General features: G+C 35.9%; 2 protein-coding genes across 12 annotated transcripts in view; one reads left to right on the top strand and one right to left on the bottom strand.

The window, feature by feature from the left end:
- The window catches only part of ANKRD13C (ankyrin repeat domain 13C), an 82,615-nt gene extending 78,421 nt beyond the window's left edge, over positions 1-4,194 (top strand). For all 3 annotated transcript variants that reach the window (XM_087865996.1, XM_087865995.1, XM_045802026.2), the window contains one exon: positions 3,285-4,194. In XM_087865996.1, the coding sequence (XP_087722122.1) occupies positions 3,285-3,415 (131 nt within the window). In that variant the 3' untranslated portion in view covers positions 3,416-4,194. The remainder of the gene's footprint in view (positions 1-3,284) is intronic.
- A 6,230-nt stretch (positions 4,195-10,424) lies between these two features.
- Positions 10,425-19,153, bottom strand: part of SRSF11 (serine and arginine rich splicing factor 11) — a 44,419-nt gene continuing 35,690 nt past the window's right edge. For 5 of the 9 annotated variants that reach the window (XM_045802031.2, XM_045802032.2, XM_045802027.2 and 2 more), the window contains 5 exons: positions 18,469-18,600; positions 15,606-15,695; positions 12,454-12,570; positions 11,917-12,055; positions 10,425-11,812 (listed from right to left, as the gene is read on the bottom strand). In XM_045802031.2, the coding sequence (XP_045657987.1) occupies positions 11,615-11,812; positions 11,917-12,055; positions 12,454-12,570; positions 15,606-15,695; positions 18,469-18,600 (676 nt within the window). In that variant the 3' untranslated portion in view covers positions 10,425-11,614. The remainder of the gene's footprint in view (positions 11,813-11,916; positions 12,056-12,453; positions 12,571-15,605; positions 15,696-18,468; positions 18,601-19,153) is intronic. The other 4 variants (XM_045802029.2, XM_087865997.1, XM_045802028.2 and 1 more) reach the window with 3 other exon arrangements.

The raw sequence follows: 19,153 nt of genomic DNA, 5'->3' as shown, positions 1-19,153 counted from the left end.
AGACGCTAAAATCCCATTGTAATTTGTTATAACCAGATAATAGTTGAAGCATTGGACTCTCTTCTAGGTACTGTATTTAAAGTGTCAAACTTTAATCCCAGTGGGCAGGGATTGAAAATATGAGAGTTTCAAACTATCCCAGCATTCACATCTATTTAAGTCCTAAAATATCTCTTTAAGTCCTAAACCCCATTCAGACCCCACAATACACTATAGATTTATATGCAAAAGAAATATTTTGATTATGTGAAAAGGAAAAAACAAAGTCTACAATACATTTTTGCAGGCATTTCTCTAATGTAGAACCACATTCTTAACAAGGGATTGATAATCTTTTGCTTGCATACTAAAGTTATTGGGAATTTGTTTATCTTTCTCTCTTTTGTCTTTTGTCCTTTTGAATTAGCCCTGTAAAACTCTAGCACTGGGTCTGTTTAATCTTCCACCATTTCTGTTTCTGTATTCAGGCTTAAAAATAAAATTGAAGGGAAAATTATAAAAATTTAGAAATTGTTGTTAATTCTGTTTTCAAAATCAGCCAGAGCTTTAAATGCTAGTTATGAATGATCTTTTCTCTTTTTGCTTCTCTTCCCATTCGACTCAAAGGCTAAATTTGAACCTCTTTTACCAGTCCCCAGCTTCTCCCACTACTTTTTGCATAGTCTAAGCAGATGATTTTTGCTTCCTTAGTTAGGAAAAAAGACAATCAGAAATGAGACCTCCCTATTACTCCCAACCCCCCCCCCCCATATACAGATGTTTTTTGTCCCAAGTTCCATATTTTCCTTTATCTTTCCTATCTCAGTGGAAGTGGTACCTCTCTTCTTAGCTTGAATAATCTCTTCATTTGAACTATGGATCTGTTCTCACATTTCTTTTAAAAACCTTGCTCTATCAGTCTCCCCATATTTTTCTTTTATCTTCAGACTCCCTTCTCTGCTGCTTTTTCTGTTAGCTGTTAGGCTTTGTTCAGGTCTTTCTCCTTTTAAAATTCAACCAATAAGTGAAATAACCCCTTTAACTCTTCCCTACCCAGCACTTGCCTTAAATCTTTGTTTTTCATAGCCAGGCTACTTGAAAGTCTAGTGTTATATCTCCATTGTTACTTTCTATTTACAATTTTTTTGTAAAGGGGAGAAGGTAAAGGGACATAAAGGGAGGCAGAGTTTTCTACTTGAACTGCTAAAATGATGACACTAGAAGATATGATAAGTTATATATAATATATATACAGACACACAGACATATATATGTATATATATCCACACACACACACAGCTAAAGAAGCTATACAAAGAGGTATATTCAAAAACACTATAGACAAATGAAATGAAAATGAAATTGTAAAATAGTCAAGTAACCTATAGGAAGGTAAGAAAAGAAAACAAAGAAATGAGAAACAGACAACAAATAAAAAAATAAAATGTCAGACTTAAGTCTTAATATGTAAATAATGTCATTAAATGTAAGTAGTCTGAATAGACTATTTAAAAGATAGAAATTGGCAAAACAGATTAAAAAACAAGCTCACAACTTTCCAGTGGCTTTCCACTTCATCCAGAGAAATAAATAGCGAAACTTTTTGATCTAACCCCACTTGATCTGGGCGTCTGTTTCTCCCCGATCCCTTCTCCTGTTCATCTTCCCTTCTTCACTCGGCTGTTAGTCAGTCACACTGGTCTCTTAGCTGTTCCCAGAATACACCAGACACTGTCTTTTTTAGGGCATTTGTACTTGTTCCCTCTACTTGGGATTTTTTTTGCTGTAGACAACTAACTGTATGGTTCATACCTTTGCTGAAAGGTATGAGACTTTATTGAGGTTTTATTATAACCACCCTTCAAGAGCTCTTATCCCAACACTGCAACTCCTTTCAGCCTACCATGCTTTACTTTTGTCTGTGTAGTCACAGATACTTTTTACTTATTTACTGTGTCTCCCAACTGGAATATAATCTCCATAAGTGCATTATTTTTTCTCTTGTTCACTTGTTTTGTTCCCTTGTTTCCAGTGCCTAAAATGGGTCATTAACTTTCTGAAGGATAGTAAATATTTTAGGCTTTGTGGGCCATATGGTTTCTGTCACGATTACTTAATTCTTTTTGGAAAACTAAAGCAGACATAGACAATAAGTAAATGAATAGCATCCCGTGTTCCAAAAAACTTGACTTAGGGACACTGGAATTTGAACTTCATTTAATTTTATCAGCATGAAATACTATTTTGTGTGTGTGTGTGTTTTAACTGTTAAAAAATGTAAAATCTTTCGTTAGCTTGTAGACCTTAAGAAAACAGGCCAGGCAGTGGGACTTAATTTGCTGACCCCTGAATTAGAATAGCATTTGTAACTAGTATGCACAAATGGATGATCCCCCCCCCCCCCCAGAAATAACTGGGAACTCTGTAATGTTTATGTAGATCTGTGTGGGTTTTTTTCAGAAGAATTACTACTTTCTGCAGTACAATACTAGCCGTGTAACACTTAAGTTACTCTTTGCCGTTATTCTAGACAGACACTCACCTTAGTTTTCATAGAATCATTCCAGGGTTTTAAAGGAAGCTTTAGAGTTTGTTTATTTTGTAGGTGAACTCCCTGAGGACCATGAATTAAATGATTTACAGGAATCAGAACCCAAGTTTAATGATTTGTGCTCCTTCTAAAAACTCATATTAAGGATAAAACTAAGGGAGTGATTAAAGTATTTGGCCATTTTTAATGTCGGATTTCACTGTAATTTCAGTGAGAAATGCATATGTTAAAAATGTTAGGCTGTGTTGGCATGATGTTGCCCAATTCTGATGAGACTTTTTATCGCATATATTTAAGTGACGGATTGTATTTAGTATTTTAAAACAAAAGGGGTTAATGTATTTCTTTTGCATTAGAATGAAAATAAATCAGCTCAGAGTCAGAACAGTATATATGCTATAATATGAATAGAAAAGTTGCCAAAATGCAAAAAGTACAAATGCATGTGTCTCTTTGCCCCAAGAAAAGGATTAAAAGACTGGTGGAGTCTGGTATTATAGTTTTAAGATTGGGAAGCAATGGGAACTTGTTTTTGATGTGATTCTTGATGCCTTGGTATCTTTCTCTCTTCACTAATAAAAAACTCTTCTTCAAAATAGACACATTCACTATTGGACATATTATTAGGATTTGTCGAGTCCTTGAATAATGCTTTTTTACATTTTAAGGAATATGGATATCTCTAATAGTATTTATAGTCTGTAAATAGATAAGCATTTTATTTTACAATGTTGTCATTGATTGTCCTCTCTAGATATTCCCGTGTTTCCTACCATCACAGCCACTGTGACTTTTCAGGAGTTTCGATATGATGAATTTGATGGCTCCATCTTTACTATACCTGATGACTATAAGGAAGACCCAAGCCGTTTTCCTGATCTTTAACTGACATGGAAAATGATGTCATCTAACCAAGGAAGCAAGAGAATACAGAGACCCCAGAAATGAATCCAAATAGAGGGGACAAATGTTCTGAGAAGAAAAGGGAATTACACTGAATCGACACATCAGTAATATGATATAATGAAATGGGCCTTTAAAAAGAATTCAGCGTTTCCTGATGTGCCATTTTCAGTCTTTTTAAAAATATACATATTATAAGTGTAATAGTTTGACACCTTAATGACCCTGAGTACTTCTTATGTAAAACAGCTATAAGTGCTGTGATTTGTTTTTAAAAATTTTTACACTTCTTCTTGACATATATATATGCATATAAATATATCTATATCTATATCTATATCTAAAACACTCCTGGACCATTAACATAAGTTAAATGTCTTAAGAGATATGAAGCCCTTTTAAACTTGTCATCTTATATTCAAGGTGACATTTATAAATATTCCTTCAAGCTTTGTTTTCATAAAATGTAAACTATGTAACATTATGTATAGTTCAGTAATTTGAATGTTTGTTCAATATAATGAACTAGAAGGAATGCAGTTTTCTGTAGATGAATGAACCAAATGGTAACCATTAAACAATTGCATTTATATGTTGCAATACATTTCAGAAGGAGCGTTCACTCTGCAGGGAATAAGGTACCTCCTTTAGCACCTTAGTGCAATTCATTGTGGTGCTATTTGTTTTTACCTGAATTCTTTCTTCAATGGAAAATGTTTGTTACTAATCTTCCTTTCATAGAACCTCTATTTTTTTTTTTTTCTAAACTTGAGTTTAAAAGTCCTTTTTGTGTTCATGATAAGGTATGGTTAGCATGCTTAAAGATATTCCTCTTCCAAATCTCAGCACTTTAAAAAAACTCCAAATTTTTAAACTTGCTTCCTAATAAGTGCACATCATTCTGATTATTTTGTTTGTTTTTAATGGAACATGGATGCATTCATGTCAGTTTAAAAAAAAAAAAAAACCACATATTTTGGACATCCCTACATATTTAATGCTTTCAAAGTAAGGTAAAAACATTTTATATGCTAACAGAATATATTTGTTACAAGCTAAATTCCAGAAATGTACACAGGATTGACAATTCCTACTGTTTATTTTTTTAAGTCACAGGAAAATATTTATTGATTTTAATCTCCAAAGTGAAATCATACATTACTCATTTTTGCATTTAAAATTTTTCATATTTATTCCAAGATGGTTTGAAGGTCCAAGACTGAAAATAAATTAGGAAGAATAATGTATAACAGTCACAAAATGTTATGTTGTATTAAAGAGCTTAGCTAAAGAAATGTTTTTTAAATGTATCCTGATAAATGTGTCAGAATGCATCTGTCAAATTTTATAGAGTGACCAATAGTTTAAACTTTTTCCAGGATTTTAAATAATTTGAATGAATTTAGAGACTTTTATTGAAGAGATGATTTATTTAAAAATCCAAAGCATCAACCATAAGAAAATTTTATAATAAACATCTTTAAAGCTGCATCTTCCATGCTGAAACATACTACATTGCATATGTTGACATTTTATTAAATACATTTTATAATGAAGTAATCATAGTTAAAAATTCAAAGACCAATTACTACCATATGTGGGTCTGTTGAATTTTGTGGAAAGAGTTGGTAAACCCAGATTAGGTTTATTGAATAGAAGTTGATCCCTATTATTTTGGGAATGCTTGTTGATCAAGTGACTTGGAGATTGAATTATCCTGTCTACGGTTATTTGAGGTGTGAGACACTGAACGGCGGTGATCACTGTTGCTTGTACGCTCCCTTACTTTGTGGGAATATGGTATACTTCAGGAATATAGTGCAGATTTTTTTCACACGTACAGACAACTTAGTGAAGAAGAAACATGGTAAATTGCAACTTGGTGTTTATCAATTTCCTAAAAGCTGTGAATATTTTGCTGGGGTACACTGGAGGTAGGAAGACTACTGAAAACTTTTGCACTTGGATTTTGTTTTTAACTCTTATCTTTTTCTTTCATAAAGAATAGTAGATTATCCATTCCAAAATGTCTTTTATCTGATCACAAAGGACAGCAAATGTATCTCTAATGATGGTGAAAACAAGGAGTTAATTAATGCAAATAAACTTTTCACAATATTAGACTTTTCAAAATGTGCCTTTTAATCCAGTTGATGAATGAAGCTCTATGTATGCTGTGTTTCACGTAAGTAGATCAAAACACCATGTATTTTGATAATCCCACATGAAAATTTAGATTTTATGTTAAGTCCATAAAATTCTATATACCTTCCATTTGTGATTGAAGAAACTGTTCAAGCTTGGGAGACTGTAAAATGGTCACCTTCAGTGGCCCTTCAGAAGTGCTCAAAATTCCTGCCACTAGTACAGTATATATAGAAGATAAGATTCTTACTGTCAAGAAAATTGTTCCCTAGATACAGTTTACCTTTGTCCGTCGTCATTCATTTACAGCGAATTGTCAAATTTCATAAAAGAGGAGCATTAAGCAGATGCTGTGATTATTTTGAGTACGGGTACATATGATGGTCTGGAAATAACACATTTCAGAGAAGCTGATAGCCGACAGAAGCTGAAAAATTACGTATGTATAGCTGACCCTTGAACAACATAGGGTTTGGGGTGCCAACCCCTGCCCCCCCTGCACAGTCAAGAATCCATGTAACTTTTGATCTCCCCCAAACTTAACTACTAACAGCCTACTGTTGGCTGGAAGCCTTACTGCTAAAGGTAATACATATTTTGTACATTATATGTATTATGTATTCTCACAGTAGGGAAAAATGTTAAGAGAATCAAGAGAAAATACATTACATGTAGAGAAAAAATCTGCATGTATGTGGAGCTGCACAGTTCAAACCCATGTTGTTTAGGTGTCAGCCATAGTTTGTTTCTCCCGCTTAGGACTGGTGTTGAGCCCCACTGACACAGAATGGGTTTTCTGAGTGTTATGTATGTACAATTGCTTTTTCACACCTGGGGGGATGATGGTAAATGATTGTTCAGTGAGCCTTTTCCCCATTTTTCACTAATTCTACGGCAGACAAAGATCCTGTTTCAAGTCCACAGAAGGGGAGTAAATATTTTCAGGATATACTGAATTAAGGAGTGCTTCCTGCTGCTCATTTTTTTTTCTTTGCAAGCAACATGGTTGAGAAAAATTTGTAGTAGAAAACTAGGTGAATTTGAAGTCCTGCTACTAGTATTCTAGTCTTTAAAATTGAGAATTCTTGATGAGCATGGAACACAATATGTCTCTACTGTTAACTCAGCAAAAGGTACCTTAACCGTGTTTTGCAAAATTAACAAAATGCATCCTTACTTTGAAACTATAGAAAGTTTCAAAGATGACTGACAGTGAAACTTGCCCCAGAGATAATTGCACAGGAAGCGTTAAACCACTTACAAAATTAAACTTGCTAAAAGCCCATCATTTGTATGCTATCAATTAGCGAAAACTACCCTGGCAAAGCATTTTGTGTCAGGAATCTGGGGCGATAGGTTGTCCTAGGCCGCCATCTCAAGTATTAACATATTAACATTTTTCAGATCATGTGACCATCCTTCTAGTACTGTGATAACTTTTAAAACGTTTATAGCTCAGTTTAGAATAGTGCTTTCAGCCACAATGGCACCTGTGGTACACAGAATTACAATTTCACATTTGCCACAGCACCTAAAAATAGTGAAGCAAAATATCCTAAGGGTTTTAAAGGAAGGCAATTGACGATCATTCCTGAATTTGTTTTGCAGGTGAAAATGACTAGTAGAAACTTTGTGTAATATAAAAACAAAAAAATAAACCCACCGCTTATATTATCTGTACCTCCCATAGAGTTCTTGGTCACTAATGGTGCCCAACAATGACTGGCTGAGGTGTTTTAAATAATGAATGTGGGTGGTGTAGGAATTTTGGAGGGCAGAAGGAAGCATGTGTCTTGTAGTTTATGCACATTGTGGCTTCTCTGCTGGCCCCTTTGGGATGATGAGGCGGTAGCAGGGCCTACGATTGTCTCACCTTTCCCTACATCCTCAGCTTCTCAGACTAATTGGGCCAGTGTGTGTTTACCTTCACCACGAAGGTTCCTGGCTTCCTTAGACACTCCTGTCACCGAGGTCAGGATGAAAACAAGACCTGACCCAAGTTTCAGCCCATCCTCCTGGGCTCTGGCTCTTGTTCTTGGTTCCATGCTACTCCAGCTGTCCATCTTCCCTTGTAGACTGCCTGTGGGGTTCAATCTCTAGCATCGGATACAAAGACAATAAACACCTTTGAGACTAACTACTTAACCAGCCCTCACAATTAAGGTCAAACCTCTGTTAATAAGGGTCGTTTCCAGTGATTCTGCTCCTTGGAACACAGAAACACGTTCTTAGGGGCGCCTGGGTGGCTCAGTCGTTAAGCGTCTGCCTTCGGCTCAGGGTGTGATCCCGGCGTTCTGGGATCAAGCCCCGCATCAGGCTCCTCTGCTGGGAGCCTGCTTCTTCCTCTCCCACTCTGCTTGTGTTCCCTCTCTCGCTGGCTGTCTTTCTGTCAAATAAATAAATAAAATCTTAAAAAACAAAACAAAACACATTCTTAACCTACATGATACTTGTCTTCCGAAACTCGGTATTTAAGCAAGCAAATTTTAACTTTTTCCCAGTGAATGAAAAAAGGCAGTTTTTACATTTGGTATATCGATAAACTTGTATCTTGAGGTAACTGAAAAGTGATATTAAACATCATTTGGAACATTCCAAACATGACCCTAGACCTTTAATTTCTATGCACAAATCATACATTAACTAGCTTAAAAAAAAAAGATCGTGATACTCATTTTAGTGACAGTGCACTGGGGGGAAAAACTTACATGAACGAGAACATGTCACTTCCCTATTTGTGTAAAGACATCGTTAGACACAAATTAGTTCTATCAGATCCTTTCTCTGAATTGATTACCAGTTACATCTACTATACACTTTGTATATTCGTATGAATATAAGTTAGCATGGTTCACACCTGACTTCTTTTGCTAACGAATGTCTGAATGCATTGCACAGACTTTGACATTGTAAAATGAGAATGGCAACAAAAATAAAGCAGACTCAAAAATCTACAACCCCAGAATAATCTCATTGAGAAAGCTGCTTCTGATAAAGCCTTAATAGACATTCTGGATGCTCTTAAAAGTATCGGGAACATTTCTACCACGTCCACATTTAGCCAAAATAAACACAAGTGAATGTACTTGATGACAGAGAAGTATTTAAAAATAGAACAGGGCTGAGATTCATTAGCTTAATTTTGAGACAAAAGCAACAGAATTTCAATTCCAGTTTTAAAGATGTCTACCAATCTTCAAACAGCATAGCTCCCTAAGTATAAATCTGGTACCAACTGGAGAAATTGGTAGTTTTGCTAGAGAAGTTGGCATGTCCACGCTGATACCAACAGAACCTCACTCAATTCTAAGATGCAACACCAAGGTTAAAGATAATTTTTACTGTTCCAGTGGAAGTCCAGTTTTCCTTTCCCCCCAAGCACCTAACATTTTTTCTATGTTCCACATACTATATAATCACTAGCAGGAAGCTTATCCAAAACCCTCCTTCACAAAAAGGAAAACATACCTTCTCCAAGCCGTATCTGCACACAATTTATCTTGAGCTTCTGCTAAACATTTCCCCAAACTATTACATAGTTTTGAAAAGCTCCATAATCAAATGACAGGTACCATTTACTGGCCCAGGCATACAGGGCTACATCTTTTTTCTAACTACCAAAACACGTGGCAAGGTCGATACTACTCCCATTTTAAATAGGAAAATGAAGGTAAGAAACAGGTCTCCCACCTGTAAAAGAAGCCAAATTCATGACCAGACTCTCATACTTCTCATGTACTGCTGAAAAATTTAAGTAAATAAATAGGACAAACATTTTTCTAACAAAACCACTTTTATTTTTTAATCATTTTTTACTACCAAATACAGAACAAAACTCAAGTGTGGAGGCAGTATTCACTTGATTTTAACTGATTATGTGTTAAAGGCTTGTGTCCCAGTGCAACCCTTTGTGCATAAAATGTTCACTGAAAAATAACCTAAGTGTGGATTCCCTTCACTGTTAGCATCTTAAGTCAGTGACATTATTTTAAAGCCAAAAATTGAACTTTTTGAAAAGTTAGTGTATTTGTATTCAGAGATTACAAGTGAGGGAATAGGCTTTAATAATAGGTTAAACCATCTGAAACTGCCACTATTTTTACTCGTTTTTTCACTTACAAAAATGGAGTGTCAAATGGTTCAACCTTTATCTACTAAAAAAGTTTTTGTAAGTTTAAACAAATGTCATTTGTGTTCAACTTTGTGTTTAAAAAATGCAATGATTAATAGAGGACTGTTACTAGAACTTCTTACTATAGACAAAATTCCTTTTGATAAAATCTTTAAAAAGTTACTACAAACTGTAAAAACAATGCTGCTTTTCTATATGGCATTTCAATTTTAAAAGTTAAAAGAAATTATACTCAAACTTGCATAAAACCTGCAATCCCAAGGCTCATTTTCCCCATAGTGCCAGCCGCTCAGCACTATTCAGAGTATTTCATAAATGAATAAATATACTATTTAGTACTGTACAGTAGATACATACCATTGACAGTTTCTACACTATTCCAGAAAAGGCAAATATTTATATTTCACGGAAAATACAAATTTACTAGATATAGGTGGGATCATTTATCCTAAAGTTCACTGCTTTACTCAACCCAATTCCTACACCCAGAATATGAGAAATAAAATTACACTAAGACTGCTTTATATAGAAATAAAACCAACTCTGACAATTCTGATGGCAACTAACTGCTACGGTGATGGATTTCATCTTATTACTATATTTAAATATGTGGATTGAAAGGGGAAAGATCTTGATTTGTAAAATGAATGAGGTAAAGGTCATACATTCAACAGCGTAAATAAATACAAATACAGTTTTACAGGAACATGAACATAAGTTTAAGGGTTTTATTATCAAAGTCTTGTAAAACAATTTCAGAAACTGTACATCAACATGGCACAGACTGTCGCCTACTTTTGTTTATACTGCACAAAAGTAAAGCTTGAAACTCCTGTAACTAAGAAAACAGTTGCCTAACTACTCTGCGTTTAACATGGAATCACTGTGTGCATAAGATTACTACTGCAGTAACAGTAACACAAATTTATTGGTTTTATACAACTTGAGATCAAATAAAAAGTACATTATCAAGTAGATTTGTCTTATTTTAAAAGCATATGAAGGTCAATTTAAAATGCACTACCCCCTTTTCCAACACTGAGATTAAAACAAATTAATAAAAGAGTGGGAAATTGAAGATCAGGACGAGAGAGAACTTGTTTTTACAGATGGACTCAGGATAGGCAGCTTTCACTGATGTAGACGTGGAATAAATTATTTCAGGAAAAAAAATTCCCAAACACCTTATGAAAAAGTATACAACTCTACTTCAAAATATGCTATTTACTCACTGCCAGAGACAGTTTCATTTGAAATCTTGTTTCTGTAATTAAAGCCTAATCAGCCATCAAAAAAGGTTAGTGCATATATAACCTTTCAAAGTTAAACAAAAGCCACAAAAATTTAGCCACAAGGCTTAAAGGATTATCTATTTCAAATGTTCATTTTCAGATGTAACTATAAGAATGTTAATCTGTCATGTCAACAAATAAGACCATAAGTAGATCTATCATGTTGGAGGATTTTAATGACATTTAGGATATTCCTGCCACGATTAACATGCAATCAGTGCATTCCCTACATGGCTCTATTACGGCAATGAATCAAATTCTAGAAATACTATAAGTGAACTTACTTAATAAAGGAGATCATACAACATAAACAATCCATGCCTGCTGTAGATGCATGCAGCTTTTCATTTTCGTTATGAAGCAGCACCAGAATAGTAAAACTGCTTGGTTACTCAATCGGATTTCACCATGTCAAGAATTGGTTACTCACATATCATTTTCTAAAAAGCTTTTGGATGTAAATAACTAATATCAATATCAGGAGCTTTATAACCATTTATAACTCAGAGCTGTACACATCTAGGTTTGAGATGAACAAATACAGCATTAAGAAATCACACAAAGGAATGACACTGATGCATGTATACAGTTGGATTCCCACGGAGGCAATGCTCAGTCACTCATATCCATGTCCTCTTCATGATGGTCGTCCCCATTCACTTTGGATTCTCTTAGTGAATCACCAGTTCCCTTTTCCACAGAGCATTCTTTTGCTTTAGGGGAACTTGCTTCTGTTGGCTTCTTCTCCTCTTTTTTCTCTTTCTCGCTGTCATACCCTTGTTCCTCTTCATCGTAATCCCGTGTAACCTGCTTTGCCAAGGAGAATAAAGAAAGTAAACGTCTTCCCCAAAAAATCACTTCTTAGATTACAAGCACTACCCCAAATATCAAAGTAAATTAGTTTGTAAACATACTTTTACATCTTTGTCACTCTCTGATTTTCTTTCCCGATCTTTTTCCTTATCTTTACTTTTCTTCTTCTTGCTTGTTGATCGTTCTCTTTCATCTCTGCTTCTTTCTTTGTCTTTATCTTTCTTCTTCTCCTTTTTATGTCTAGGATGACAGTAAAATATTCTCAAAAAAAAAAAAATGCTTTAAAGGAACCACTCAAGAAGTTTCACCCTTAAGTGTAGCAGTAAGTTTAAATTTCTTCAGACAGTGAGCTTGACCCAAGTTTACATGACATGAAGAACAACAAAGACCCATTTCAAAACGCCAGCTACAAGTTGTGCACTAGTGACACAGGCAAGAAGACTGTAATTTGGTTACAGGTCTAAAATGCCCGATCCTAGACACATCTTATAACAACAGAGTCTCAAGCAGAAAGGGAATATATCAGCATGAGCACTTTAATTCTTGAAAAGGAACAAAAAGCTTAGGAGAGTTTTTAAATAGAAACTGATAGCTTCTGAAGTGTAGAATCCATAGACCCACAGCACTGACGTTCTTACCTCCTAGGAGATGGTGAGCGAGACAATTTTCTTTTAGGTGACCTAGGCTTTTTAGGAGATCTCGTGCCACTCCTACTTCGTCGTCGTCGTCTCTCTCTAGAACCACAAATGTGCAGACTAGATTTTAAAATACAGTATTACCTAAAAAATGCAGACACATCATAGCAGATATGTCTACTGAAGGAGCACCACTAGGAACTCCTACAACAGGATCTGATAATCAAAAATCCATTTCCTTCCTTCCTTCCCTCCCTTCCTCTTTCTTTCTTTTTTTTGTTTAAAAGACTTTATTTTTAAGTAATCTCTACAACCAACCTGGGACTTGAACTTACAACCCAGAGATTAAGAGTCGCCTGCTCTTCTGACTGAGCCAGCCAGGTGCCCCTGAAAGACCCATTTTGAGCTGAAGAATCAAATGAATAATTCTTTCACAAACTGTTATGTTTTTCCTTTCATGCCCTCAAGAAAATTCTTAAAGACAAAAGTTCTGGGGCACCTGGGTGGCTCAGTCAGTTAAGTATCTGCCTTCAGCTCAGGTCATGATCCCAAGGTCCTGGGGTCAAGCCCCGCATCGGACTCCCTGCTCAGCGGGGGGCTGCTTCCCCCTCTCCCCGCTATACCCCTTACTTGTGCTCTCTCTCAAATGAATAAATAAAATCTTAAAAAAAAAAAAAAGGTTAAAGTTCTAATTCAGGAAGGAGAAACAGTCTGAAGTAAACTATTTTAGAACTTAGTCTTTCTCCTCTCTTTAAAATTGTGACTTTTTCTTTTTTTAAAATATCTGCTTGTCACTGTTCTCAAAAATTTTAAGACTTGCAAGATGACCATTATTACAATTTAGGCAACAAAGAAATAAAAATAAAACCCCATATTCTCAGTTGGTTTCTTAAAAAAAGCTTTTTCTTTAACTCTTAGCCCTCGGGAACCGCCCCTGCCAGAAATATCACACACAACTTTTCATTCATCAAATGTTACGTTTGTCAAGTTTGTATACCTCCTCCTTTTTGCTACTGCTCTGTGTAACCAAACTCAAAATACCCTAGGTGAAAGAGATTTTTTATATTTCTGTGTCCCTGTATAGATTGTAGCACGACTGCAAACACAGTAAGTATATAATAAAAACAGAATATGCCTTAACTTGGAATAATCCAATAATTAAGTAGGTAAGGTGCTTATAAATAAGTACATTAAGTGAAGCAATAGCAAAAAATAAAAAATAAAAATGCCTCTAGTTTTCAAGGTAAGAAAATATATGCTGCTCATCCCATCTTTTATGCGCCTTTGTTAGCTATATATTTTGTAGACCCGGTTTGGCATTTCCTGAAGCACTCACATCTAGTTTTGTTTTCTTGTTTATATATTTACTTTTAAGAAACTGTCACCCTGATAAGAGACCCAGACCCGTTAGCTATTCACACCAACCACTAACCTATTCTGTCTTTATAGATTTACCTATTCTGGACATTTCGTATAAATGGAATCATACAATATGTGGTACTTTGTGACTGGCTTTCATCCGTCACAACGTTTTCAAGGCTCATCCATATTACAGCATCTATCAGTACATTTTATTTCTTTTTACTGCTGAATAATATTCCACTGTATGAATATACTTTGTTTACCCATGTTAGTTAATGGACATTTGGGTTGACTTTTGGATTATCATGAACAATGCTGCTATATAAACATTAGCGTAGAAGTTCTTGTGTGAACATCACGTTTTCACTTCTCTTGGCTATATCCCTAGGAATGAAACTGCTGTGTCAAGAAATTCTAACTTTTTAAGGAATTGCCAAATGTTTTTTCCAAAGTATCTGCCCCATTTTACATTAATACCAGCAATGTACACAGTTTAATTTCTCCACATCCTCACCAATCACTAATTATCATGTTTTTTGTGTTTTTTTGTTTTGTTTTGTTTTAAAAGATTTTATTTATTTATTTGACAGAGAGAGACTGCCAGCGAGAGGGAACACAGGCAGGGGGAGTGGGAGAGGAAGAAGCAGGCTCCCAGCGGAGCATGGAGCCCAATGTGGGCTAGATCTTACACCGTGAGCTTCGCGAAGGCAGACACTTAACGACTGAGCCACCCAGGCGCCCCTGTTTTTTTTTTAATATAACCATCCTAAGTGGGTGTGAAGTGGTTCTGATTTGCATTTCCTTCATGACTAATGCTGAACATCTTTTCATGAGCTTACTGGACACTTGCTTATCTTTGATGAAGTGTCAATTCGGATCCTTTGCTCATTTTTATACTTGGTTATGATTCTTCCTATGTTCTAGATAACAAATTCCTTTTTAGCTTATATATAATTTGCAAATATCTTCTAGCACTCTGGATTATCTTTCTTGATAGTGTTCTCTGAAGCACATGTTTTTATTACTGATGATCTCCAGTTCATCTGTTTCTCGTGTTGCTTATGCTTTTGGTGTCATTCAGGAAACCACTGCCAAATTCAAGGCCATAAAGATTTATTTAATTCTATGGTTTTTCTAGCAGGTTTTAGTTTTAGCTTTTATATTTAGGTCTTTCATTCACTGAATTTTTTTTTTATATACAGTGTGAGCCTCCTAGTGAATCTGAACATCAAGATTAAAGAATACTGAAGCAAGACATGTGTAAATGAGACTGGAAGAAAACGGAGGTAGTCACCTTTACTACTAGCATATGAATTCCACATTAAGAGTGAAAAATGTATTTTCTGTGGAGTAAAGTTGCAATACCGAATTTTCACTGTGGCAGATTCAAGACACAATGACTAGAATGACACAAAGCAGAACTTATATGGGCTCTCATTTTATCAATAAATGACTATATACGCAGATATTTTAAACATGACTTACTATAACAAAATGAATTTAATGCAGTAATTCAGCATATATTAGCCATTAAAACTTAACCAACAAACCAAATCAGGATATGAAATGTATACAGCAAAAATAAAAACTGATCTCTGTTGAATTCCATGTCATTTCAAATATAACACCATAAATATTAAGTAAAAAGAACTTAGATTATTCTTCACAAATTGCTTTTAAAAAACTTCAATGCTGAAGTATGTACCTACGTACTGGAAAACATTCAATGCTCACGGCCTACTGTTATTCTTACAAAGTTGTGAAAGGTGCCAAGAGCTCACAACGCGACTTACCTGCTTGCACTTCTGGAACGTCTGGCTGTGCTATAGCTTTTTGGTGGTGTTTTGGAACGTTTCTTTTCTTTGTCTTCCTTCTTTTTGTCTCTAATAAATGAACACAATTTACGAATGCATTACAAGATTCAGCTAATATAAATATAGGAACTACAAATAAAAACAAAAGCACAGTGAGATTTAATCCCATTCTTAAAATATATTCTTATAGAAACTGTAGTAATAGTTTAAGTGGCATATTTGTGGTAAATTACTTAAAAAAAAAAACGATTCTCCTGCTATTCCACATAAAACTTCTCTCCAATAGAGCAAAACAGACTATGTGATGAAAAATAACATAGGATGTTGTACAATTTCTTGGTATATGTCTGGCAATAAACACCAAGTTTTATTTTTTATTTTTAAAAATATTTTATTTCTTTGTCAGAGAGCGAGCGAGAGCGCGCACACACATAAGCAGGGGGAGTGGCAGGTAGAGGGAGAAGCAGGCTCCCTGCTGAGCAATGAGCCTGATGCGGACCCATGCGAGGACTCTGGGATCATGACCTGAGCCGAAGGCAGATGCTTAACCGACTAAGCCACCCAGGCATCCCCACACCAATACTTTTAATAATTGTCTCTAGGCTCTTCAACACCCCTTCTCGCAGCTGATTACCAATTTCCCCACTCACCATGACTCTGTGCCCTCTACTGTCAGGCCAGAACCCACAAACTGCTTTCAAATTTAATGATCAGTATTACCCATGTTCTTCCAAAGCACATACCCCATATGGTTAAGCTTTACCATGGACCAAGCCAACCTTCTACTTTTTTTCCTGTTACATATTCTATGCTATTCAGTGCTATCAGAAAAATACCCCATCACAATGGACCATTACTATACATATTTCAATTCTAAATCTTTTATAGATTCTTGTAAATTTACTTTTATTTCCTACAGCATTTTTTCCTCTTAGATTACCATTCTCCTCAAGACTCTGGGGGAAAGGTAATCAATGTGTTTGCTGAATGAGGAGTCCTTCACTCCCATAACATATACATACTACCTATCCTCAACGCTAATCGGAGAGATTAAAGTACTCCTCTTGTTTTTCTGAGCTAATCCCTATAGTTCCTATTTCTGTCCTTCCCTTCTTTGGTCACGTTGCTTCATCAGTCACCCCTCTTCGTTCAAGTCTTTCTCTCTAATTTCTGATTACTGTAACAGTCCCTCAAGGAGACTCAGTCATGTTTCCACAAATTGATCCCCAACAGAATCTTTTCAAAGTAAAAATCTGAAAAGAGGAACTCCCTGTTCCATAACTTTTCCATCTCTTCCCAATGCTTCCTGGATCAGGGACGAACTTAGTGGGAACAACACAGCCCTCTGTGTGTCACCTGTCTCCTTACACTTTTTTGACCTTATTTCTCGGCACCCCCAGACCAAAATACTTGCCATTCCAAGAATTTATGCTAACTTTGTAAACATTCTCTACCTCAAACCATGCTCCTAAGTGCAGTCAAATCTATCAAAATTTAATACTCAGTCACTTCTCAATTAATTCTCTTCCAACACTACTAGCAATGAGCCTCCCTTGGTAATTAACCCCTGCTGTGTAAGAAAAGTTCCTTGAGGGAAAGAATGCTTATATTTGTTTTTCAATATGCCAGTTTGTTTGACCGACTGGATTAAGATGACTCCCCCTATAAAATAGAGTAACTAAAACCTCCTTATAGGCGGAATACTCAAAGCTACCCCCCAAACCTTTGTTCCCAGTTGAGTTACATGCTCACCGAGAATAAACTGTTTTGGATTCCAGCTGTCCTTGTTATTTACACAAATGCATAATAAATAGTATAAAATAAAAGGTCTGCTTCTAGAAAATTAGGCAAACATTTTAAGAAGAGATAAGGACAGTCGCTAAAAAAAAAAAGCATTGTGAAATTGTATGCTTCTGACAACTATAAATGAGAAAAAAAACAAAATTCTGGCACTTTTAAAAAGTGATAGTTCTCTTGTCACTGTAAAGGTGGTTCAAGTGAAAAAACAATGACTTGGTAAATGTTACTCAAGACTACATATTAATTTAAAAGGGTTTGGCCCTATATGAAAAAGACTGACTACTGAATGAATGCATGTTTAAGTCAAAATACAATGTTAAGGTACGATGTTTGTTTAGTGAATCCTCAACTAACTTTAACCTTCTACTCATTCCAAATCATAGGACAGGAGACTCTCCAAGTATGGTTCAGTGTTTGCCGTACAGTAATTTTTTTTTTTAAAAGATTGTATTTATTTGACAGAGAGAAAGACAGCCAATGAGAGAGGGAACACAAGCCGGGGGAGTGGGAGAGGAAGAAGCAGGCTCCCAAGAAGAGGAGCCTGATGCGGGGCTCGATCCCAGGGATCCAGGATCACGCCCTGAGCCGAAGGCAGACGCTTAACGACTGAGCCACCCACGCGTCCCTGCCATATAGTAATTCTTAATCAATGTTTATAAGGTGCTGATAATGGGATTTATAAAGGTGAATTAAGGCATGGCTGTCTGCCATAAACTCTTCAGCATACCATAAGGAATGGTGGTAGCACTATACCCTTAGCAGGGTTGAGTGGAAAGAAGGAAACAAAGAACATAGTAGGAGAGGTACGAATTTTTACTACAAAGAAATCGTATCTTGGTTTTCAGTTATAAGGAGAAACCTAAAGTTTACAAGGGAGACCAAGAAAACGAACGCCAGCCTCTTCCAACTTTAAATAGTTCCTTCTCCAATGTAGCCCTATATCTCCTTTTATCACCTCTTTTGTCATTAAGTAGCCTGTACTTAGGGTCTTGGGAACTCTAAAATTTGTCTTCCCACCCAAAGTCAATGGTCTACTGTATACCTGGTTTTTGATGTGCTCCTTGACCTTCTACCTCTCTCTCTGGAATGAGATCTTCTCCGTCTTGGACTTTTGGATCGTCGCCTACTCCTTGACTTAGAATGTGATCTCCTTCTTGATCTGCTTCTTGACCGCCTAATAGTGCGAAAGAAAGCCAATACACATATATAAAGTTAGAAAGACTAGCTCTGTGGACTGTTTCACTCAGCATCAGACAAATGATTCAGATATATGGGTTAGCTATCAATAAGTGGGGGTAATTTCCTATCAGCTGCTATTATTTCCTTAGTCCATAAATACAAGTTGTTTTTTTTTTTTTTTTTAAGATTTTATTATCTTAAGGAGCGAGAGTGACCAAATGGGCGGGGGTGGGGGGGAGGGCGAAGAGAGACTCTCAAGGAGACCCTGTAGCCTGATACAGGGCTTAATCCCACAACCCTGAGATCATGATGCGAGCCAAAACCAAGAATCAGACTCTCAACTGACTTGAGCCACCCTAGGAGCCCCTAGGCATCTTTGATACCTTAGAAATTAATACTTTGTAACACCTAGAATTTCTCACCTTTCCATCTCAACCTGTCAAAATAGTTCTATGCCCTGACACTACAACTCTGAACCTGAAAATCATACTAGAGAATGAAGGAAAATAAAAAGTATCTGATTCATTTGCATCATATTCCACAACTAT

The sequence above is a fragment of the Ursus americanus genome, chromosome 12 (genome assembly GCF_024610735.1).
Source record: "Ursus americanus isolate L20-20 chromosome 12, mUrsAme1.1.p, whole genome shotgun sequence".
Lineage (NCBI taxonomy): Eukaryota > Metazoa > Chordata > Mammalia > Carnivora > Ursidae > Ursus > Ursus americanus.
The sequence above is the reverse complement of the archived record's forward strand: the minus strand, read 5'-3'. Positions and strand labels throughout refer to the sequence as shown.